Source organism: Haemaphysalis longicornis, unplaced genomic scaffold (assembly GCF_048455015.1).
Source record: "Haemaphysalis longicornis isolate Haplotype H1 unplaced genomic scaffold, Haemaphysalis longicornis Haplotype H1 scaffold_9, whole genome shotgun sequence".
NCBI classification, from domain to species: domain Eukaryota; kingdom Metazoa; phylum Arthropoda; class Arachnida; order Ixodida; family Ixodidae; genus Haemaphysalis; species Haemaphysalis longicornis.
The window spans coordinates 90,612,951-90,638,609 of record NW_027526460.1 but is presented as its reverse complement, the minus strand read 5'-3'; the positions used below and the strand labels follow the sequence as shown (position 1 = coordinate 90,638,609).

Sequence of the window (25,659 nt, the reverse complement as noted above, 5' to 3'; positions counted from 1 at the left end):
GCAGGGGCCTGGAAATGCGCAATGTGAGGAAGGTTTTCTTCACTAACTTGATGCCACGACTATGGCGAAGGAGCTCGTTTTAATGAAACGGAACCGTCTCTGCTCCCTTCGAGAGCGCCACCATGCCTTCCTACGCTAAATAGACCCTGAGTTCAGGATGCGGTTGCCAGAGGTACTTCCGCGCCGGTTAGAGGCGTTATACCACTGACTTCGTCTCAACGCAGCGCTCACGAAGTCATACCTTTTTCGACTTGGTGTCAGCACGAACCCTTACTGCGACAACTGCGGGCCGCTAGAAGCCGTGGAACATTTCCTGTCGGAATGTTCCACGTATATACACGTAAGGTGCAGTCGTGTGGAGAAACTAGAGCGCCTCAGCCCAGGACCAATGACCTTAAAAGTACTTCTTCGTCCATAGCCATCTTTGCTAGATCAACGCAAAGTACTGGCAGTGTTGTTCGACGATCTCGACAAGATGGGCGTCATTGCAGTAGTTTAGAGTTTAGAAGAGACTTTTTAATCACACTACTCACAAACTTAGCGTCACTTTTCGTTTTATTTCTTGTTATCTCTTTTATTTCTTCTCGTTCATCCGCTTTCTTCTATCCTGTAATCTATCGGACCTGTTCTTTCCCCTCTTCCCCCGCCGAGTAGCATGTCGGTGTCAAAATTCCGGCAAACATCTCAACTTTCTCTTCTAATGAGCCCCCCCCCCCCCCTCCCCCCTCAGGCCTCCAGCCCAGCGTGCTGTTATTTGCGAGTCCCCTGGTGGGGGGATAATGCGGTGACTCTATTCGCAACATGCATGTCTGCAGGTTAAATTTCACAACACCATTCCTTAAAACACGTGTTCGACTAGGTGTGACAAATAAAAAAAAAGATTTTAAGGCCGCTGTTACGCTGAACAAGTGGGTGAACAATAGGTAGAACACATCGGCTGTATTTTTTCGCTTCGATACGCGCCACTCTGTAACATAGCCTGCGGCCGAAACCATAAAATTATAAATTTGAGATAGCCCTTAGAGGTAGCTCGCTTCCAAAGAGGCGAGAGCGACGGTTCCGTTCCAAGAATACTCCGTAGAAGCGCGACTGGCCGCCAGCTGCCTCTCTCTCTCTCTCTCTCTAAGTGGTTAGGGTGGAAAGGAAAGGTAGTGCACTGGGGATATTATTGAGCCCAACTGGGGGCTCACCTGCATACAACCCAGTGCGGTGGGGTGGGGGAGCAGGGGTGATGTAAAGATTTGAAGAGAACGCGTCGTATTATAAATCAGCTCGCTGCCAGTTCAGGGTGGCAAAACAAGAGATGGTAATGACCGCCACAAACGGCTATACTGGTGGACAACAAAAGGAAATACAGCAGCCAAAGCCGCATGCCAAAGCGAGAAAACGTGACCACTGAGACAGTTGAGTCCTATAGGCACTGTGGGCGAATTAGCTACAGGTGAGTTTACAGGCGCTGAAATTTATGATATGCACGAACCCCAAAATAGGCACGTATAGGAGCAATTAATCATTGCTTAAAATTTGTATTCCTGTAGTTTATGCTTATACATTAAATAGGCTTGATACGGACTCAAATAAAAAAAAATTACACCATCTTCCTGTAGGGGAACCCTGAGTAGTATGCGAAGCAGCCATGCGGTCGACTGAAGTTCACATTAGTTTTCAGTTAGTCGTTTCAGATGACGTTCAGCTTCGCGTGCCTTCATTGTATAAGTAGCTTACACATACTCAGATAAGAATATACATACTCATTACGCGTTTAAAAACATTGCTTTTCTGCTGGCCTAAGTAAGACTGGCGATAAATAGCCACCGGGAATAGACTTTCAATAAGAGTGCTCGTCATAGTTTTCCTGGACATGCTGAAGAGATATTCCAAAGAAAAATGTGCGGAAAGAACGTTAACAGACTCCACTACCTCCTTAAGAAATCCCCATGGAGCCTTCGTATTAACTACGCCCGTACATATAAGCAAAAAAGGCAAATGGAAACTTATGCGCTGCTGAAGTACAGTTAGTAAAACCGGGTGATCAACCAATTTGTAGAAGTTAAAACGAGACACATGTTCGTGCACAAACAATGCATAAGCCCAATACCCCCTGCCTTTAAATGAAGAAACAAGTTGTTCCTGCGCATAGGTTCCCATTGAGAACCCCACACAAATGTTGCAAAAACTGTGTGTAGGGCCTGAAATTTAGCTCGCGCACAGTGAAGAACTTGAAGCACATAAAGGAGCTTTGTGGCAAGGAAGACATTACACACTCTTGCACGTGCAAACACAGAGAGGTCTCTCCCATTCCATGCCTGCGATGCGCGCTTAACTTGCGTGAGCGCTGATGACCAATGAGGGCCTGTGTTCCGTATTTGATATAACGGCACGCCGAGGTACTGAAGTGGGGCGCTATCCCAAATAATACCTGCGAATCTGAATGGTTTCGACCCCCATTGTCCGATCCAAAATCCCTTAGTTTTTTCCATATTAACATCTGCTCCAGACACATCACAGAACTGCTTAGTCACTGTAAGGGCTTCCTGGACACTCTTTTTGTCAGCGCCAAAATACGCTATATCATCTGCATAAGCAAGCACCTTAACTTCGCACGATTGAAGCAAAAGCCTTTCACTCCTTCACTCTGTTGAATGCTGAGACAAAGAGGCTCGAGGTACAATGCGAACAGCAACGGTGACAGGGGGCAGCCTTGCCTCACAGACGACTTGATCGCAATAGGCTTAGACAGAATACGATTTACGATGAGCTGTGTAGTGCACCGATTATATGCAACTGAATAGTATGATGGTACCTTAATTGGGTCCAGAACTGAAAGGTTATTTGATAGTTATCCTTCTCGCCGGTGTCTTAGGGATGAGCGCCAATTCGCACTTGCAAAGGAGATAATTGAAATTTATTACAAAGGTGTTAGGTATACTGAAGCAAATGAAATTGTCAGTGCTTTCCACACACATTACAGCACGTTATTTGGGGGGTCCAGTATTAATACTCGGCATTTAGAGTTCCTTTCTCTCATTGTCTTACTTCCCAGGCTTACAGATGGCAAGTGCATGATGGTGTCAGGGCCTATTACACTGTAGGAAGTTAAGGATGCCATCTCCGCCCTTAAGACTAACAAGACCCCGGGGCCAGATGGCTTCGGTGGGGAGTTCTATCGGAAATTTTCTGGTATCCTTGCTCCAGTTCTCTTGGACGTATTTACGGCTGCCTATGGGTCATCTTGCCGCCAACCTTTTATTCAGGACACACGGTGCTAATCCCCAAAACTGCGGATGCAGAGAAACTAAGGTATGTAGAGGGTTACCAACCAATCCCCATCTGCAACGTTGACTACAAAATATTTTCAAAACTTTTATCGAGGCTAGAGAGTCTAAACAGCGGGCTGGTTTTAGGAGGCGCTCAAAAGAATAGCATGCAGTCACACTACATATGTCACGAGGGTGCTCCTGTGCAGCGAAGCGTTTGGAAACACGCATCCCAGACTGTGTAATCATCATGGGGAAACTTTTTCTTTACCATTGCTACCCTGTTGGCCACCACGAGAATTGGTGGCACGTTTCCAGCGAACCACTGGTGTTCGCTGCGCAAGGTCCTTCCCCTTACCTTCAGGCACTCTCTCTCTCTCTCTCTCTCCCTCTCTCTCCATCTCTCTCTCTCGGCCAAAGGCTCAGGCTGCGGTCACTGGCTCGGGTATCTTTAGAAACTGGATCGACCCATCCTACCGAGCGCTGGAGAAGGAATTACCACGACAAAGGTTTTATTCGCGCAGGCCGTCACGGACCGCGGCCGACAAGGCCCAGTTCATTATGCCGCGCTGGCGCGATGGCCCCTTTCCCTTCGCGATGACCTCCGCATTCGCAGACACCTTACGCGCTTTCTGCTATCCACGCTGCCGTTTGGCCATCTCCTGATTATTGTTCCTCCTTTTTTCTAGCGGACCACGCGGGCGCCGCAATCTCCCAATGGTAGGCACAGCATAGCATAAGCTGCCACATAACTGAGGATAATACCTCCTGAATCTTTTGTGGTTCTTTGCTAAGACATTTAATTCGGCAGATACCTTAGATGCCATTTTTCTTTGGTCATGCATGGCTCTCTACTGTCGGTCTGTCTAGGCCCGTGGTCTAGGCCTCTCACACTTATAGTCAGACGTTTTATCCCAATGTAGACGCATCGTTGCTCCGTTCACCTTCACCTTAGGCATCCGAGCCATCAACAAATGCTTCTCGCTTCGCCTAAAACACATGAGTTGCATACGTAAGTTGTTTATGGATCTCTCAGGGCCCCATCCAAGTGCCACCTGAGGGTCCCAGAATTGTAAACTAGCACGGTATGTTTTCATGCCGTCTTATTCCAATAATATAAAGCCGGGCCTTTTCTGTCGGCGTGCTGCGTGTGGTCGTACCACCGCGTACTGCGCATATACGCCATAATACGGTGTGAATGGCGCGAACACCCACAGTGGCTTAGTACTGACGAACAGTTTCAAACAGGATTGCCGCAGTAACAGCCACAGGTGCCCAGCCGTGCCGCAGACAGAAAACTGCGGAGTACCTCCTTGCGGCCTCGTCAGTTCTCATTATGCTGGTGACGAGATGACTGAAATCACGTTGGCTGTAGCCAGGGCTGTCGAGAAGGGTGCGACATGACGCCGCCTGAGAAGCCCGTCCTCCACGGGACGGTGCACCCCTGAACCAACATAGGGGTGAGAAAGACGAGCACACGAATCCTGGGATTAAACCGGGCGGATTACAAGGAGCAAGTGGACATACGACGCTGTTGTTTAGATAGGGCAATAGGTTGCTGTTATAAAACTTTTTTTCTGAACTCCGCTTTCTGCTTTTCCATGGGTCGAGCACATAATATGTATATTGCGTACATTTTATGTAGTTAATGTGCAATGTCGACCTGAGAGGAACTGTATTTATTTTTCAGCAGTGCGTGTGTTGTTATGTTTCTAGTGATGCTTTAGGGTGTCTTTGCAGACCAATCAATCCGCCGCTTGTTCAGACGCTTTCGGTAGCATTCCTACTGGACGCCTTGTTGGCTGCAGCGTGCCTGGCTCTAACACCCAAGACCCACCTTCTATTTCACTCGCTGGATGTCCTTTAAAATGCGAATGTTGATTAACGGGAACTCTTTAGCAAATCATTTGTGTATGGTGTCCGCAATTTAAAATATTAAGAAAATGCTGAGCGCTCATGCACGTGTGCTTCGAGCGAACGTTCGTCAAGCTAAGCATTCCCACTTAGGGATATTGGCCAATACTGAGAAAAAAAACTCCAGCGTTCGGCGCGTGCCTCGAGCGCACGTTCGTCAAGCCAAGCATACCAACCTAGAAAGATTGGCTAACATTGTGCACACACACACACACAAAAAAAACTCCAGCGCACGCCACTCTTTCGTTCGTCCTCGTGTCGTCGTGCGCATGCGCTGTGTGTTGTAGAAGAGCCGCGACTTGAATATAGAAGCTGCTGTACGTGATCATTGACTCTACATGGGGTGGGCCCGGATAGTTCGCACGGCCGTGGAAAAGGCGCGCTTCGCGAGGCTCGGCGTGCAAAGCATCCGCTAGAGACGATAAGTCGCGCTTGCAGGGTGGAGTACGAAAACATCAAACAAAACGACCAGCTCCCGCTGCCTTGCTCAACACAAGGTCATTAAAATGCCATGCCACCGACGTCAAGCACGACACCGCAACGATACTAAAGCTCAACGTTGCGTCCATCAATGCTTACCGTCAATGCCCGTCAATGCTTCGCCATTGGAAGCTTGCGCAAGCTTTCCCGCGTGTTTTTCATTCCTCTAAAACTACAGCGCGTAGTTTTCCTCCCGAAGTGGCAGAAACAACGACGATTGCCTATTTTGTGCTCCAAACTTATTACACGTGCTATGTTGCAGTTTTTCGCCGCCCATTGGGCCAATTTTATCGGTTGTCGCTTCCTTTGACTTTTTTTGCAAAGCTTGCGGGCCATATGCAAACAGACCCCCTTGTTTCTAAGAAAATTAAGTGAAACATTCTCGTATTGTGGCAAGAGAAAGAAAACAACGGAAATTCAGTGCGGCAAGAAACCCGGATCAGGCCTGGACCATACAGGTGAGGATAACTTTATTTAGCGGCAAACAATGCCTTAAGTATCCAAGGCCTCACAATGCAGATATTTACTTTACGGGTATGTTCGCCATAGCAGGTTCTTTCAAGGGAGTCTAACGAGGGAAAGTGAGGGGGAGCCCACCACACCGGCACTTTCAAAAACAGTCTCCTCATCTGGACACCAATACCTCTGGAGAAAGTTTGCCAAATCCAGACAGACTAAAGAGAGGATGGATGTCTACCGCTTGTGTTCGCATTGCCATATGCCCTGCTCTGAACCAAACTAGCGTACGACAAACCCGTGTGTGGAAGAACCGATGTTCCCGGAACAATGTGCTCATGAAGTACGTAACGAGTATACCGAAAGACAATTGTGCGAAGTTTTCTGATAGCCACCATCGTCATTTGTTTTTGCGCCTGGAAAAAGATCATCCGCGAAAAGGGTAATCGCATCCCTTGGGCTCGCCTTCCTCATCGAATGTGCGCAAGCGGGACAAGCAAAGATGCAGTATTTTAAATTTAGGTGCACCGATGCAGGGGACGGGGTAAAGAATATGAAGGCAGAGTTTTTGAAAACCTTATACGGAACCAGAGAACTTGTCCGATGATATGAGGTTCTAGCCGTGTCAGGATGATGTTGATCGCCCGCTTTGTGACACCATTTACCCGCTGTTTCTTGAAGCAGCGGGCTAGCTGTCTTTCTTCAATATTTTCCTAACGTAGCGCGAACTTAGTAAAAAAAGGGCCCTGTAAGTACTAGCAACATTCAGTTCAAGCCTTAATACTACCCGCCTCCCGCTACAAAGACGCACATGCACACAAACCCGAATTCTACTCCCACTTTTGGAACTATTTGAACTACCTAAATGGTGGCACTGTAATGCCGCTGACAAAGGAATCGAGATTCATTATATCAGATGATATAAAAAAAAACGTCATTGTTGCCGCGGGCGGGACATTTTTTAGGTCTACCTCAGTATCCTTCCAGAGATGTCGAGAGTTATGAGGGTAACCTTGGCGTCTTCGGCCACCTGGGGTAGCCAGGCCTCAATCAGAGGGTCCATGTTGAGCAGCGCGGCCTCCCACTGCTCCCCGTTCAGAATTTGGAATAAAACGGGGTGCTTTGTAGGTGTTCGTAGGGGTTTATCTTTGCAAGAACAAACCACGGGCGATACATCTGCGTGTTGATGACATAGAGGGCATTGGTCCAGGATGCGGACCCGGAAACAGCACGTAACTAGGCCCGTCGCCCTGCCAACTGAGCTAACCAGGAGGCTGGTCGTTTGTAGCGATACAGCGAAATGGTCAACAACTTGAAGTGAGGACAAGTGGGAACCGAGCATTTTCGGGGAATTCCCAAAGGAGGAGTAAGATTCTGCAAAGGAGAATTCGGCATCCACTTGAAATGCCGCCGTACAGCTACAAAGGAAAGCGAAGTTTTCTTCAGCTGCGATATTTCATAGAAGGCTGTGAGCTTTCATTTGTAGCCGTACGGCCTTACGCCAGGCTCGTGTCAAATTTTTAATCGCACAAACTTACTCCCCCTTCAATGTAAAGATCCCCAGGTGGTGAAATATAATCCGGAGCCCTCCGCTATGGCGCGCCTCATCGTCTGCGTTGCGTCGGCACGTTAAAACCCTACAATCAATCAATCAACTCCCCCTTCACCACTCTAGAAAATTTGTCTATTCGTCAAAGGGAATAGTTTTTGCGATGGGCGGCGCAGAGGAATGTGCCAAAAAACGCGATTGTGGAATTATGGTGGTCCTGGGTATGCTGCAGAATCTGCGTAGGCAACCTGTGGTTTGGAGGAATGTTGTTTATGATGCATCGCATTTGCTCTCGCTCGGTGCCTTTCTTTATTATGAATGCATGTGTTTAGGAAGAGTGTGGAATGTCAGTCACTTGCGGATGTCTAGGGGGTTGTCGATGTAAGTGGAGGTGTCTGGATCACTGAGCCCATATTCTGAAGACTGGGGTGACCTGTGTCGCTACTGGTTAGACGCTTCCGTTGCCAGATACGTTGGGAATCGATAACGTCGTCTAGGGCGTCGAGTGAGAGTAATTTTTCTGTCGAGTGGGTAACGGGAGGCCTTGGCCCTCTTCGTATAGTTTACTTATCATGGCTTCAATTCTGGGTGTTTCGTCTTTAAGGTTGAGGGGAGAGGTAAGATACGATATGCGGCTAAACGATAGCTTGCACAAGAAGCAGTAGGGCGTTTTTTAACTCCAGGGTGTTCGGTAGCTATGTGAGAAATCAGTCATGTAACCTGGTAAAACTCTTCTTCCAGGAGACGGAGAGTATCGACATCGCATCCGTTAGATATTTTACGGAGGCCTAAAACTATTGGGATGAGTTGGTCGTGGGAGGTAGTGAATAAGAGCGGCATAAATTTGCGCTGAAGAGACTTCGGAACTTAATATGTGCACACAGATTTTTCCTTCATGTCAGGTACAGATCGCACTCAGCGATTAACGGACGAACGGCAGAAAGGGAGGGCGTGCCTACCGCCTTCTTGCTTTTTTGTGTCTGGCAGACGTCGTGTTCTTAACCTGAAAGAAGTCTTCGACTGTAGTGTGTTCTCTTTAAGCACTGCGTCCACCTGCCGACGGCGTAAAGTAGAGTACTGAACTCTCTTGCACGTCCAACGCAATGGAAGGAAAAAAGCTGGAAAATGCGGACTGGTTTAAAGGTATTCCACGTCACGGTCCACATATGTTTTTCGGCGATGTCCTCACCAGACTTCGACGATACACCAAACTCGCACCGATCAGTAGTCCTTTGGGGTGGATTCATGAAATTCTGATATATTTTTGTATGAATAACGCTGACAACAGAACCGCCTTGCTTCCGAAGAATACGTTGCACAAAAACATACACATTCAAAGACGCACGCATCGTTGGTAAAAAATATTCGATTTTCGTAGGCGGTTAGAAGGCAGTTCGTGCTCCAGGATAAGCCTTTCCGATGGGAAGGTTATCTTCCAGCTTACTAAAACCCTACGCATAAGAAACACCTCGCAGTTTTTTGTACATAGATAGAAAGGGCAAGATGCACTGGTAAGAAAAATATACGAGACAGATGCTGAAGAGTCAAGTCGGGCACTTTCTGCGTAGGCGCATAAATATTTCCACAACGGGAAGAAAAGGCGGACTTCTGAACGGAAGTCGAAAAACGACATGAAAAGCGAAGAAAGTTTTTTTTTACGACGTCTGGCAACCCGGCCGCCCCATTTAAAGAGACCTGCATGCCACTGGGGAACATTATACTGCGGCGGGAAGAAAGAACGTGCTGTCACTAGCAGTAATTTTTTTTTACTCTAGAAGTTACCTGTCAACCTATCGGAAACAGCCTTTATCGGGCACCGGAGCGAAAGTTCGGGTGCCGTAAAGTAACCCTTTCGTTTTTAGTTTGCTCTTCGTAACGGGGGTAAAAACGCTTGGTTAAGTGATGGACTGCTTTGAAGTGCGCGCCCGACGGCAACACGCCCGCAACCAAACATTGTTTGATAGATCACCGCTGAAACTACTAAGTAGCAAGAGTTGCGCATATACCATCGCGTAAAACTGAGGACTGTAAAGCTGTCGTTCCCTATTTATTCCAAAATTGATGGGGCCTCAAGCTCGCAGCAAATCCTCTGAAGCAACCAAACAGCCATGCTTAAACTTTTGCGCTTAAAAAGGGTATGGTTCACATTAGATATATACCTGAATCGACGCCTATATGGAATGCAGAGGTGCTTCATCCAAATGTATTCAAATTCTCGAAAGTATGTTTCAGGTTATCGAAGTATCGAAGCGCAGCACAAGACTAGGGACAGAAACACAGAAAATGACACACAAAGCGATCTGTGTGCTGCCCAAACTAATAGCCTTGTCAGATTATGTTCGAGAAGGTAGTTTGCATGGTAGACCTGAAAGGTCATGTCGGTGATCCCGATATACCGAGAAGGAACGATGATTTCATAATCCAGACGCCACAGACGAGTACGCAATTGGCACGAAGTAAAGAAGACGGTGACCAAAATTAAGTCGACAGGTTTTTTTTTTAATTTGGCACGAATATTCATGTGAAGACCACCTCTACACTGAGGCTATGCGCCAAGGTGGACGCAGAAGTATTGGGTAACTATTGATGTCGGTGGCTTCGTTAACTAAACTTGATTAACTCAGTTTTAGTGGCTGCAGTAAGCAGGCATGTTTCTATTGAAAAGTTAGACGCAATCGTGTTTCTCCACAGTTTCATTTGGCAGAATTCTTTTAGCGCATCTGTACTCAGAGATACAGAACTGCGAAGTTTAATTACCGTTCGCATGATTACGCATGCTCGACAGAGATGACCGACGCAAAGCTAATCCCTTTTGTTCTGCGTTTATATAGCGGTTCAGAGTAGTGCAGATTGCGATAACGCCAACCAAGACTGAAAGGGTGCCAGTTACAACTTTTGCCTATGCCTCCACCCCCTTGTTAAACTAAACACCGCACGTCACAGAAGGGAGGAGCTTTGCGCCGGTACAGACTGTCTTGCATGCGTAATCATGCGAACGGCAATTAAACTCCGCAGTTTTATATCTCGGAGTACAGATGCGCTAGGACAAATCTGCCGAATGAAATGGCGTACAAACATGATTGCATCTCAAACATGCTGGCTTACAGCAGCCACTAAAAAGGTAATTAAGCAAGTTTTGTTAATTACGCCACGCAAACCGATAATTACCCCATAATTCTGTGTTCCCCTGGGATCATAGCATCACTGTAGAGGTGATCTTCACGTAAGTATAAGCGCATAATTTAAAAAAAAAACCTCTCGACTTAACTTTGATCACCCTGTAAAGTGACTATTTTATAACTAAAGCAGCAGTTCTAAAGAGTTGACCAAGGTTAAAAGACACAACACTTATTTTGGCACGCTCAGCTTTTTAGAGCTGATTGACTTTTGTGAAGAATGCAGGCACCTAAACAGTGTGCTATGCGCAGAAACACCAAAGTTTGAACAGTATACTGCGCAACAGCCAAGTTTCAATACACTTTTAATACTTGCAGTTAAATAAAGTCAAACATATTGCAGCGAAACCTTCATCACGCCAGGTACACTCTCACGGAGCGCTTCGTTTTGTGTATTCGGCGTTTAGGCTCAGCCACGGGGAAGGCGACGCGTCCTTTCGATTACGAGGCGAAAGCGTCTATCACTCGTTCGTTCCACGGTGCGTACGAGGGCGGGAGAGGGGGAAAGGGTGAGGGCGTGTTCATAAGAATAAAAATGGCGCAGCTCACACTAGTGGCACAAGGCTGCAGAAACAGCGGAACCGGAAACCTTCTTCCGGTTTTGCTACGTTAAGAGAGGTTTTGCTGGGTTTCGCTAGGCGTTGGCAAGTTTTATTAGGTTTTGCGACGTTCCTGCTAGGCTAGGCTAAGTGTTGAGGGGTCAGGCCCCGTTTAGCCGGATTTTGCAAGGCCGATACATTTGGCTCCCCACACAAACAGCTGATCCCAGGAGGGAACAAGCAAGGTGGACCCATCTGAGCTGTTTTTTCGGCATTGCACAGCTAGTTCAAGCTGCGCCAATGTCTTTGCGGTTAGTAGCCCGAGAAAGACTATCACCTTTAAAATGGTGTAGTAGGGGGTTCGCATACGCATATGCACCTTGGGCTCACACTCGAACAGGCGCGAAAGCAGGCTCCACTGTTATAATACTCCATCTGCGGTGGAGCACCCTTTACATGTGGCGGTGTTTTTTTTGCTATTTTTTTGCTAACGCCACTGCTCCAGCTCAAGCTGAACAGCTATGCTGTTAAGAGATACCAGAAGACGCCGGCTGCATGCAGTGTAGGTGCAATTGTGTGAACTCTCCCTGCACTATAATACACTCCGCACTTTCGTTAAAACACTTCCGCTCGACAAATGTGCTTAAACCACATTCAAGCACGGCAAATTTTCAATTGCAGTGTTTCATTGGAGAAGAGTTCAGTCCAGTAAATAGAGGACATTGAAGTGAGATGTGAGCATTCAATAATTTCGTTGCCAAGTTATATTCTGTAATGTGTAGTACAGCTCTCAGTTTTCCTATTTTTCACACCGTCATTTTAAATAAGAAACGTGAATTTAAACATGGCGCCTTTCTCGCACCATGCTCCCCGCCAATTTGATTACGTCGCCTATCTAGACGGACTCGCAATCCACCTGGGTAAATTAGGCGTAACGTTTGCTTGTCTAACCGGTACCGCTCGTCAGTCAAGTAAGAAAAAGTCCGCTCATACCACAAAATCAATAAAAAACACGTTTCGACACTACTATTTCGCAAAAACACATCGCAAAGTGTTGTGACGTAACTGGAGTAGTTGCTGCAACAGCTTTAAAACGCACATGCCTTTTTCGAAAATGCCGCTGATTACAGGTGCACTAAGGCTTTTTATTTGCGCTGAACAGTCGTATTAGGAATAGCATAGGCCAAAATCCGCCATGCAGTCAAAACAAGTATAGACAAGCTCACACCAGGGCCCATTTTATGAAAATCGTCCAAACTACAGCTGCCCGCTGATCTCATATATGTGGTTGTGGCGTCACTGTAATTCAGATTTGATAATTACTTCGTCCTTGCTCGTTTCGATGTTACCACTGATCCCTTTATTCCGCCCCTCATTGTACTCCAAACCCTTGTCTTTTGTCAGCTGGTTACATTTTGGGCCATTTATCTCTCCTAGCGTTATCAGCGCGTTCGTCGGTCTCCACAACCATATTCCTCGCAAACGGCCTTCAAATAAAAATACCACATGTCAATTGCATTATTTTCCCATTTGTCTCAAACTGAAATTCCGTACTACGTTTGTCCTGCTCACTTTTCTTCTTTCATGATATTTGCCCACAAGATTGTAATTCCGCCTAGGCGGCTAAGGTTACCAGCGCGTGCCCCTGCTTTCGGCATTACTAGAGAGATGACCAGCAGTAGTCTATATTATAACCTTGGGCAATAACTGGCACACTATGACTTATCGTTCTCTCTCTCTCTCTCTCTCTCTCTCTCTCTCTCTCTCTCTCTCTCTCTCTCTCTCTCTCTCTCTTCCTCAAACCGACTGCAACGAAAGGTGACTAGTTGCGGAGGTACTGTATTAGATCGGAAATCTCGAACAGTTGAGCGACATCCGTTCAAGCCGTGTCGCCTTACCCTCATGATTGGACTTGCGCAAAACAAACGGGGACGAGGAAGGAACGCAAGGACGAGCGCACATCCTTGTGCGCTCGTCCTTGTCGTTTCTTTCTCGTCCCCGTTTGTTTTGCGCAAGTCCAATCATGAATCGTTTCCAATTAGGCCGGCTTGCTGTGATGCCTTACCCTCGTTATGCAAGCTTCGTCGGAACTGTGTACATGTGTATACACGTCCGAATTCATCAACTTGGCACACTGAAACGTGAGAATAATGCCGTTACGGTGTTTTGAGTTGCGCAGTTTCTAGAGATAAGTTATTGAGCCAGCTCGTCAGACGTAATGATTAGAAGCGCTTGCAGTATGGTGGGTTTTCACGGGAGGCAGAGTTTAATCGTGCACTCCAATGTTAGTCGTACCGCTCAACTTCGTATCATCTACCTCATTGTTTAGGCCTAAAAGGCCTAAACAATGCTCTTAAGCCTAATGCTCTTAAGCCTAAACAACAGTACCCAATTGCTCTTCACTTTTTTGGCGCGTTTGAACTTGCACGCACGCGTGTGTGGGCACTTCTAATACTGATTTGAAAAAGAAAACACTTTAAGCAATAGGTACAAAATCGAGACGGATGGGTTATGATGCGGGAATCAAATGCTCCCCCGAAAGTCAATTCCTGCTAGTAATAACATTTCAAGTTTTTTACAGAAGCATTGTACCCTTTTTAGATCATGAAGGCCAAAGAATAACTGATCATGTTTAGTATAATTTTATTCTGCTTTAACGAAAAAATCAAGCATTCAGGACACAGGTGCATACTTCTTGACATTCATCTCACACACGAGAATCCACCACATATCCGTAACCAAAAGCGGCACATACTCGAGTGCAGGATTGGCAAGGCGGCTGCTGGAAAAATACAGATGTCGTCTCGTGTCTAAAAAGGAAACTTATTAGCACGCCAACACGTAGCCTGCACCCACGTGCCGAAAAACAGGAATGTATAAAGGATACGTGCACCGAGTTAGGCTTTCTTGCTTGCTTATTTTACTGCTGGCTCGCCTATTAAGGCTGCAATCCCTTTATGTGCACTCAGCAGCTCTCTCAAAGAAAGGTCTGCTGTCATTCTTAATTCAGCCTCCATAAGAGCATACATAGAGCTCGCTTTAGGGATTTAGAAAGTGCGCTAAGGAAACACAGACTCTGAGGTGACTGTTTTTTTTGTTGTTGTTATCTCCTTCATCGCCTCGACAACCTGATAAAGAGAACCAGCCAGGCTAAATGGGTGGACCGCGCAATTCATTGCAGCGTCCATGTAAGAAGCACGAACAGAGTCTTCACTGTTAGACCTCCATTCGGTATTTTCGGTAATTTTGATGTGCGAGTACCCAAAACGAGTGTCGTAAACTGTCTGCAAGACCGAAAGGCGTGCATGCGTCTGCATGACCTCAAGACGCCGGCCGGTTTTGTTGCGTGCACCGTAATGCCTCGGACATAAACCAGTTGGGGAGCCCTTGCACATCCAGCCATAACTGGCCTTCATGATTTTCAGCCACTGCTTTAATAAAGCGGGTTTGTGGCACTTATGGCAGGTCCGGTGGCACCGTTTCAATTTAGGAGGTCCGTCCTGAACGCCCATAAGTGCAGACGAGTGCATTTTTATTGCTTTTATTCACGTGTTTGTTACCCAGATACTTTTTCACAGTACGGCATCTGTATGTCTGCGTAGAGACGCTTTTCAAACGGAGCGTCAGATAATGACTCGATATATAATTTTCCGGGTCGACATGGCTTTCAGCTAAAGCAGCTGCTACGGCGTGCCGCAAGTCTTTTTGTCTTTCTAATGTGGCGCGCCAACGGCCGCTTTGACGCAGACATGAAGAAAAAGTTACAAAAAATTGCCTTGGATGGGGCTACCATCTCTGAAAAAATACAAGCCACCCAGCTGCCTGCACCGCCGCGATAACAGCATCACAACGGAGAAAAGGTGGCGAAACGAGCTCTGAAATAAATCACTAGTGTCGCGTGTAACAGTGCGACAAAGGCAATAAAAGAGCCCTTTTATAAAGAGTGGGCTGTGCTTAAACCTTTGAAATGAAAGCTTTGCTTTGCGTAAAGAGTCTTTCCCCCCATCGTCGACTAGAAACCACATTGTCGCGTCCGATATATGAAATGGGATTTAGCTGTTATTCCAAATTTCTCGTAACTGGTCGTAATAAATAGTTACTGCAAGAATTTTGCCATAGAAGTGGGAGTCTGCATTCTCGCCTTAACCGTATTGTCAATCGTTGTATTTTTATTTATATTTCGCGTAAAACAATAAAACGCACTTTAGGGAAAGCAGTCGTACTTCACAACTGTGTTGACGGTAATGCCTTACTTGGCTAGGTTGGCGAAAGTGCGTGCTCGCCTGGCTCACCGAGCTTGCGTCCGCAAAAAGCACGCCCAACGCAGCTCCTTCAGAGCGAGCTCAGGCGCATCTGCGTCGTCTTTCTATTTTTAAAGACGATAGTTTTGCTTGGGCTACTGAAACGTGAGAATTTTGCTCCGTCTGTCTATTTGTCTGTCTGTCTGTTAGAACAATTCTCTAATGAGACGTTTATACAGACAAAACATTTCCAAACTAGTACAGGTGTCAGTGTTCATAATTCTCAACATTGTGGAGCAAAAAAAAAAAAAAAAAGAACGTTTGGCATATTTGAGGCAATACATCAACACATAAGCGACATTGAATTTTTCAGTTCAAAACTATATGGCTGCCTGATTTTCGTCACAGCAAAGAAAATATACTGCTTGCGTTGAAAAAAAAAATTATGTTCGGAACTCAACACACCAACATCGCTCGCGGCAACCCCTCGTGACACGCTTTAAAATTCAACAATAACAAAACGTTCCAGTACGTGGCGCGAGCAATGAAATGCGGGAAAATTGAATTGACTTGAGCTAACCTCTGTTTGGTTAATCCTGGTGAGGAGGAAGAACGTAAGAGGTGGGTGGGAGAGACATTCACTGAGCAGGGACGGCAGAGCACTGTCGTTTTTTGACGACATTTGCAACGAAGGGAGCAGATAGGCGACTACTTTTTCTGTCCTATATTTACCGCCCTTTTATCTGAGACATTTCCAATTGGTGACGGCGCCTCCCCTAACTACACGGGTATGACCAATAGAAAACAAAGCGCTTGTGGCCTGAATGTCCAACGAGACTAAAGATCCAACACGTCGAAAGGTCCAATTTGTCACGTGATCGGCGAGACGAAATATCCAACGAGACGAAAGGTCCAATCGAGCCTGAATGTCCAACAAGACTCGAGTCTGAAGGTCCAATCGAGCCTGAATGTTCAACGAGACGAAACGTCCTCAGAGACGAAGGGTACAACAGTACTAAGGCCTTACTGTTTTATCCAAGACACGCATTTTTTGTGAAGGTTAAGCCGATAGCGAAGTGTGTTGTGCCAAACGTTGCACTACGCTGATAAAATGAGCGTCGGGACAGTGCAGGTAGTCGTGTACAGGCCTCACTTTTGCGTCAATATAAAGCGTTGAACGTGAACGTACCGTACCGGATGGCTTTCGTCAACCTCCTTTTGGGAAACTTTCCCAAAAAACCACGAAATTATTTCCCAAAACAGGTACCCTTGAGTTACAGCGCAAACTGCCGCGAATACCCGGTGCTTTTCTGTGTGTCGGCCGTGCATACAAATCTTCATATTTGCTCGCTATGGCAATTAGTCTACGATTAATCTACACTCTAGCGTATACAAGCTGTTTGCGAAGATAAAGTTTAACCGCATAACTGGCAACCTAGATTTCGAACAACCGGGTGACCGACTAGGTTTACGAAGAGATCAAAGTTTTCCTTAAAATTTGCGATTGTTTGGAACACGAAAATAAAAATCCGGGGCCATTTCCACTAACGTTAATCTTGTGGAGGCGCGAAGCATGCAGTGCATAAGTGCATTCTTGGCGCATTGGCATTCTTGCCAACGGAGATGAAACCGTTGGGGGGTAGACGTAGGCAGCTTTGCTGTAGCTCTAATCCCTGTAACCCAAGCAGGAAGCCGAGTAGTCCTTTAGACACAGGTTTCCAAATGAAGTCTCTCTCTCTCTCTCTCTCTCTCTCTCTCTCTCTCTCTCTCTCTCTCTCTCTCTCTCTCTCTCTCTCTCTCGCTCACTCTCTCTCTCGCTCTCTCGCTCTCTCTCTCTAGCGCGAGGCGTGAACGAGTGTCCCGGTGTTTTTTTAGTACGCGTTACGAAGTACTCCTGGGCGAGGCGGAAGCCAGGGTACCGGTGTTTTTTTAGGACGCGTTAAGTTTCAGCACGAGACGTGAACGAGTTTCGCGTTGATTTAGTACCGTGACTAAACGAAAAGACGATTACGATGACGACGACAGCAGACACCAACAGCCCCAGTCCACAAGGGCTACGCCCCTAAAACTTTGTTTATCGTAACAGAACCCAAACAAACATTTCCGATGAACATTTGGCCCATAGCGGCCGCGGTGGCACAAAATGGCAAGCAATTAGCTGGGCTCACCTCTGGGTGTGACGATGCCGTAAGACAAGTGGTGCACAAACGTGTCAGTCATGCTGAGGCCGCAGTCCTCCTGGACAGCGTACGCGGCGCTGGCATGCTCCATGATGAAGGCTACTTTGTCCTCGTTCCTGACGCGGTCCAGGCCCTCGGAGATTGTGTTCGGGTTGTTTCGCCCACTTTGCTCCACGAACTGCGACAGCTTCTGGTGCAGCGGAACGTGCGAGTGCTGCAAGACACAGACACCCGGGCTAGATGTTGTTCGTTCAGGTCATTTGTCATTGAAAAATAGAAGATCCGGCCCGCCACCTCTACATATACACCAACTTTTTAAGGCCATGTTAAGGGAACGCCTCCCGTGAAGTAAGACTTTTTGAGCACAAAACATTTATCCGACCCATTCTAGAGTGCACTGCGATTGTCGTGGATCCACACATACAAACCAAGCTCGCTAAAGTTCAGAAAGTCCAAAGGAAATAAGCTAGGTTTATTTTCTATTGATACAGCTGGAGCATATCCCTTTCATGTCTTGTAGAAGCTATAGAAGTAAAAATCCTTGCAACGAGGCGTTACTGCGACATAATAAAATTTTTCTACTTTCTCTACAACAGTCAATTAGGAATAGAAAAAAAAATTATTATACATTCTACCGGCGAGCCACCGCTGCAGCGCTCTTATCACAAAAAAAAAAAAGGTTGGCGATATTTTTGTGCAAGACCAAGCCATTGAAAAAATTAAAGCAGTTCCACTCAAGATGAGAACTGTCAAGTCCGGACCAGTTATTTGCCATACGGGCTCTGTTCGCTCTCTTGACCGGTTTCAGTAGCAGCCTGGCGTTGGTACCGAAAGTAGTCAAGAGAGGGCAGTGCTGTCGCGGAAGGGGCCTGTTAAGAGACACTGGGTTGATTTCTCCTTAATTTCGGGTAATTAGTCTATTATTTCATTAGTTTTTATTTATTTCATATTATTGTGTACTTATTTCCGGCCTAGAAACGGCACCCTCCATGGCAACGGCGCAGCAGAAGGGTCACCTCAACACTTTACACGCGACCCGCCGCGGTGGCTCACTGGCTAAGGCATTGTGCTGCTAAGCACGAGGACGCGGGTTCGATTCCCGGCAGCGGCGGTCGCTTTTCTGGTAGAGGCGAAAAGCAAAAACGTCCCTGTGAACGACATTTCGGCGCAGGTTAAAGATCCCCAGGAGGTCGAAATACATCCGGAGCCCTCGGCTACGGCGCCCCTCATCACCTGCGCTGCGTCGGCGCGTTACGCTCTGCAATCCATCAACGCTTTACACATAGGGAACGCGTGTCTGTGTGGTACAATGAATTCACATCGGCGTCGTAACGCGAGGGACCCGGGCTCGATCACGACCTGGGGAAGCAGCGATCGTTTCGAAGCCTCTGTTTGACTGCGTTATGCCGTTATGCCGTGCTGTATTTGGGTGCTTGACGCCCGACGTGCTACTTCGACAAGCCGGGCCACTAACTGCTCCGTACCTAAAATTCCATTTTCCCACCCACTGATTCCGATTGGAACACACTGCCCGCCTCAGTTCTTACCTGTTTAACGGTTTGATCATTTCTTTTCGAGCTTGCGAAAAAATTATTGCTTTCATCCTCGGTCTTCCCTGTCAAATCACGTTGAGGAAAAACTTTTTTTTCTCTTTATTGTGCCGTTTTTTTTTTCATTGTCTGCTATGCAGTTTAATTTTTCTGTCCGTCTGTTCCGAATGCATGCCCACTCCTGCCTAAGGCCTGGTGAGAAGTCTGGCAGTATTTGAAAACAAACAAACAAACAGACGGACAAAGAAACAAATATACCACCCATGCTCAAACGCTCTAACCGCTCGATAGTCAGACAGCGGGCAACAAATAACGCCGCTGAGTGTCTAGACCATAGGTGTATTGCTTACACTTGTGGACACCTACACAAGCATTGAGTGCACCACTTTGCTCATGTCCGCATATTTACGCCGCACACATCATTTTCATGGATGACTCGGAGAGCTACATTGTTAAGGGTGCAGGGGCCATATCCCGAATCGTTCGGGTCGTCCGCGCTGACCAAATACGGAGCGTTTCCCCAGAAACACGGGCGCATTGATGTCGTTGACACAACAAGCATCCTCCTCGGCTCAAGCTTCGAGGTCCAGGCAGTGCTCATGTGTGAGTTTATAGAGGTTATGGCGCCACCCTGTTGCTAAAGGAAACTGGTTGCTGGACGAGACGTTATGCCAAGTGAAACAATGTAACCTTCGTTATCGCTGCGGCAAGAGGTAGCTGGTCCTGCCTTGAGAAAAGCTTACGCACCAGCCGCGTATATTCAGCGATAATAAATCTACGCATAACGATGGACAGCTGACATCAGTGTGTGCGGGGCGTTGTCTTACGGCTGTGAACCTGCCGTGCATTGAAGGCGCCTTGCGGTTGGCCTATTGGGCTCGCACGTATTGCATTAGCAATGTCCCGTAATTGGTCCGGGCAATAGGGGGCCACCTGTTGAATTTCCCTATTGCAGCTCTCCCTGGTGGTCAAATGACAACCAGTGCTTTTTCGTAGGAGCTCTTTGATGGCCAATATTGTTTTTCGAGAGCAAAACCGTTTCTACCTCCTTCTATCCCAATTTTGCCCCTTCGAAGCAGTTAAATATTTCTCCAATACACAAGTACAAGCACAAATACAACTTTTTCTCGCAGTTTATTGCGCAAGATGGCAAGGAAGTTATGCTGAAAACACCAATTCCGCAGTGTGTTGCGTCTGAGAAACTGCCGGATTAAATTCCAACTGTACGCAAATGTTTGAAAACAAATGCCCTCTTAGAAGCGTTTTCCTAGTTTTTCTTTAGTCGTAAAACCTGTTTTGTTATCCATATCCCTCAATGGTTCCAAAATGCGCATTTGTGTTATGTTTGCGAATGATAGGATTTGCATACAGTTCAATTAAAAATTAAGAATACTTTCATTACCCGCCCCTAAATATTCAGAGCAACACAGAAAATGCCTACACCGATAAAATATTTGTGCGCGAGAAGGGTTATTGTTATCCTGTTTCACTGAAGCTTAAAGCTGCTGGGGGTGAGCAGAAAAGAATGTGCCTCAAACGTACAAACAAACCCATTTATTTGCTTTCCTTGTCGCCCTTACATACACAATGTTTTTAGTAGGGATTTAAATACTTCCCTGTGTCGACGCATGTGGGATCATAGCGTAAAGATCCGAAAACAGTGCCCAAAGCATTTGGACAGGGCATATAAATTTCCACGCCTCGGTTATATATTCTCTCCTTGCCGAGCGCTCGTGGAACAATAACACATGGACCAACACCGTCTCAAAGACGCGCACTATTACCGTTTCAATCACAGGAAAGAAAAATGAAGGAGATATTTTGAAGGATTCTTGGGGGATACAAGGCACATAATTGACCGATAGGGTACAAATATTTTCTTTGGGTGATCGTTAGTATCATTTGACGAAACCGGGGCGATATGACCAGTACTTCGAGGCCTTTGTGGACGACGCTAATAAGGACGCCCAGACGAGCAGAATACAGTCACTCATGGGGACGAACGTCGCCACCTAGTCTGCCAAACGCTATAACGTGGACGTCAGCATCCGCGACGTGGGCAGGGAGCTCCAACCTAAGTCGGCAGTCAGCAATACGGCTTATGACAGTAACGGAAGCGGATGGAAGTTTCTGTCCCTTTTTGTATACTCAAATAAATGTTGACGGGGCGGATATTACCAAACCTGTGCACATTAAACCAAACATGAGGTGGTATTGGCGCCGCCCAATGCGGAAACGCGAGACAGCGTCTTGTTATTAAAGCGAAACATTAGTGTTGTTACTGATCCCTTTGTACGCAAGTACGCCATTCAGGAAAGTCAACCATGATGATGACTGATCGAGGGTGGAGTGAAAGAAAAAAAAAAGCTTCCCGCGGCCGGAATTGAACCTGCGTCCCTCACCTTATGAGGCCGGCGTCAGTCCGACTGTTTATTCCCGCGTGGTTGAGGCGAACGACAAGCAGCAGGTACCGATCCTGTACCGACCCTGTACCGATACTGTACCGACTGTGCTGTCGGTACAGCAGGTACCGACTCAAAACCCAAACGTTAAGCCTACGGAGTGTACACCCGAAAGTTGCTGCGGGTATTTTTGCGCACCTACAAAGTAACGCATACTCCCAGCGGGGGATTCGCAAACCAAAGAATTCAACACGAGGAAGCTTCGCGTTCCACCATCCTCGTCGTTAGACAGAGCGGTACATCACGTTTTATTATTCGGTTATTTTATCCAACCACCTTTCGACGCTATTCTCTGTCCGGGTTTTTGTTATTTTTTGGCGTAGCAAAAGAGAGAGCGTGTATTTTTGATTAAACGAACGCTGGCATTGGTGGCTAGTACTGACGTATTGCCTCGCCGGAAATTCCAGCGTGAGTGTGTGTGCGAGCTTTTTTTGAAAAAACTGTGTTGACATTAGCGAGCCGGCCAGGAGTGGTAGGAGTTTGGAAAAGCCTTCCCTATATATTCTTAATCCCCATGCTCTGTGTTACGGTAGAAACGTTTTTGGCAACGTATATTGTCCCGTAAGAGGTTAAAACGGCTACAAAAATGAAGCCGGAAATGCGACGTAACAACGTCGACACAAGAAAACTTGCCGGGCTTATCCAACTTCTGTTTCGCAGATAAAACGTCCGACTTGCATTAAGGACGCCTTCATCAAGTTAACCGCAATAAAAAAATTACTCCCACCTCCCCTAGCGGGAACCCCTGTGTAGATGCGACGCATAGGGGGTTCCGTTGTTGTTTCCGTTAAGTTGATTCTCCCATCGCGTGAAACGTGCCGTGAACCCCCTGCCGCGGCTATGACGCAACGTGGCGCGGCTATGACCGAACACAATCCAACACAATCCACTTTAATCCAATCCAATCCAATCCAATCCAAATCCAAGCCAAGCCAAGCCAAGCCAATCCAATCGAATCCAATCCAATCCAATGCCCCTCGCGAGAGAGTGTTCGCTATCAGAGAGGAGAGGGTTGAGCGACGGAGAGCGCAGCTCGCGCGGTGAGGAGAATGGGGGAGGGGTGTGGACGGACAACGACGCCGTATGGAGGGACAAGGCGAGTGAATGAGATGCAGTCGCATCTAAAATGCGGAGCTGTCGTGCGCGCTTGCCTGCGGCGACCGCCAAGCCTCTTTGCACGCACAGCGCCTTTAGCAAGAAAAAAAAAAGCTGGCAAAAACCCCCCGGATAAAGGAAATGGTGAGCGCTCATGACCGTGTGCCTCGCGGCGTACGCCGAGTCCGTGGCTCGTGCCGTGGCTTTAGAAAAAAAAAATTCCCGCGCCTTCCCGCGAGGGGAACACGAATAAATGCAGAGCATTGGGGGTCGTTAACGCCGCGTAAAGTCGCGTTAGGGTGGGTAGTTGGGTCGTAGTTGCGTTGGGGTTAGTTTGGGGTAGAGAGAGGAGATTAAAGTCGCGTTACGGTGGAGCGAGCGTGAACCAAGGAAGGAAAGAGCAACGGAGTGACTGAAGCACGAGCGACCGCTAGCCGCTTTATATTTGCAGCGCGCGCAGTAGAGGGAGAGCAGTACGGCGGGGAGAGCGCGCATGCGCAAGCAGCGCGCGCCCTTCCACGCCCCACCGCGCTGTTATCACGCACCTGTTACGCCGAGACCGCGACGGAGCGAACGGGCTGACTACGACGCATGCGCGCGCCAGCTGCTGTTGAGAGAGAGGAGGAAAGCAGCAGAGGCGCACCTGCTGCGGACGCGGAGCTGTGGACGCCGTCCGACGCAGGAAGAGGCGAGGCTAAGAAATGCTCTGCATTTAAAAAAAAGAACTCCAGCGTGCCGTCAAGCGCTGCCGTGCATGTAAAAAAAAAAGAGAAAAACCCCAGCGCTAATGCTAAAGATGAAAAGACGCCTTGCTTGGGAGAGGTCACCGCGGGTGCCGCATTCTCTAGAAGCCATTACACAAAATTGCAGACATGGCAACGAGAGTTCCAACCCTTCCCGAGTCGGCTGGCAGATACCGCCACAGCTGCCTTGAGCCGATGACGAAGAGCAGGTGGAAGTCTACAACGCTGAGGGTGACTTCGCATCCACTACTATCCGCGGAGAAGACGACGACCTGTCGGATGCATATGATGACGATTACTAGCATCGCAACAATGGAAATAAACAGTGATAGTGACCTTCACCATGTGTCTGGCAATGCTCACCTACAACAACGTCGCCATTCAATGCTCACCTGAAGTCAAGGGTGTGACGGAAGCCCGTCTGGTCGGGACGAATTTTGAAGAAGAAAGACAAGGACGCCGACCACAAGTCAGTTCAGTTTAAAGAAAAATAACGTTTCGTCTCCCACACGGAAGCCTTGGTCACAATAAAATCTAGAAGGGAAAATAATCACCTTATACACGTTCCAGAACGCTGCGCGGGCAACTTGCGTAGATTGGCGGCAGTTTTCCGGAGTTGCCGCCAATCTACGCAAGTTGCCTGCCCAGCGCTGTGAAACGTATATGAGGCGATTATTTTCCCTTCTAGATTTTATTGTGACCATGGATTCCGTTTGGGAGCCGAAACGTTATTTTTCTTTAAACTGAAATGACTTGTGGTCGGCTTCCTTGTCTTTCTTCTTCAATGCTCACCTAAACAGCTTCCACATTCAAGTCTTGCACGTTAGTGCAAGACTCACTGAATTTTTTGCTAAAGTTTTGAGCATGCAAGGAATATAGCGAGATCGTGCTTTCGCAGGGTGCATTTGGGAGCTGTAAACGGCCCCGTTTAACTTGCGAAAACACTCTAAAAAAGAAAACCGACCACCAGGTTATTGTCAAATTTCTAGTTCTCAGCGTCTGCGCGTTCGCTTGCGCGTGCGTGCATGCGTGTGTGCGTGACGCGTAAATGAGTGTGTGTGTGTGTGTTAGACACGCACTTGACACCCGCTCATGTTCAGTGAAGTATGGAGAGAGAGAGAGAGAGAGCGAGAGAGTGAGAGATAGAGAGAGAGAGATAGAGAGAGAGAGATAGAGAGAGAGAGAGAGAGAGAGAGAGAGAGAGAGAGAGAGAGAGAGAGAGAAATTAATACCATTTTACTCAATGGGAAAGCATCAGTAGTGCAGAGCTGCGATTCGCCTAATGGGCTGCAGCGCCGTTATCCGTTCACTGCTGCCACCCAACGCATTTCGAATTTCCCGCCTTCTCAGTGCTCGTGCGCCCCCTGCCTGAAAGTGCGCCAGCGGGAGTTATGTTATTTGTGTGCTTGCTTTAGTTTCGTATGCTGGAGCTTTTTTGCGTTATTTCGAACTCGTATTTTTTTTTCCTTCTGCGTCATTTCGAACGCACCATTTTTTCTTGCGCGGCTGCAGCCTTTCTGTGTCATTTCGAACGCGCTATTTTTTTTTTCTTGCGCGGCTGAAGCCTTTCTGCGGCATTTCAAAAGCGCCATTTTTTTTCCCGCGCGGCCGCTTATTTCGCTTACAAAAATCAACCGAACCAGAATTCTTAACTAAATGAACGCGGGGGCTGCCGATACACGGATATTGTCTGAAATGGACCTGCACTTTTTTTGCGCTAAACAACGGCAAGATGTATGACAAGCGCCAGCGGTTCACGGGGTTCAAACGGTTATGACTATTTAAACCGCGTGGTTTTCGAAGCCTCAGCATGACTCCCTGACGCGGTACAGAAGGCTCTACTTGGAGCCGTTATCCCGCTGGTCCGCCTGATTCAGGCAGTTGCATCTGCCGTTAGCGAGCTACGATGACAAGGCGAGCCCATTAAGTGCTCTGCATTTAAAGAAACTTCTTTATTTGCAGAGCCTTGTGGGAGTGGAGCCTTCTTACAGGTAGCCATGTGCCCTGCCTCTCACAT

The 25,659-nt window shown here is 47.4% G+C and overlaps 1 protein-coding gene across 1 annotated transcript in view; it reads right to left on the bottom strand.

Annotated features, from left to right (window-relative positions):
• The window catches only part of LOC144153872 (glutamate receptor ionotropic, kainate 2-like), a 234,313-nt gene that overhangs the window by 10,958 nt on the left and 197,696 nt on the right, over nucleotides 1-25,659 (bottom strand). The window contains exon 13 of the mRNA XM_077685610.1: nucleotides 17,781-18,006. Within this exon, the coding sequence (XP_077541736.1) occupies nucleotides 17,781-18,006 (226 nt within the window). The remainder of the gene's footprint in view (nucleotides 1-17,780; nucleotides 18,007-25,659) is intronic.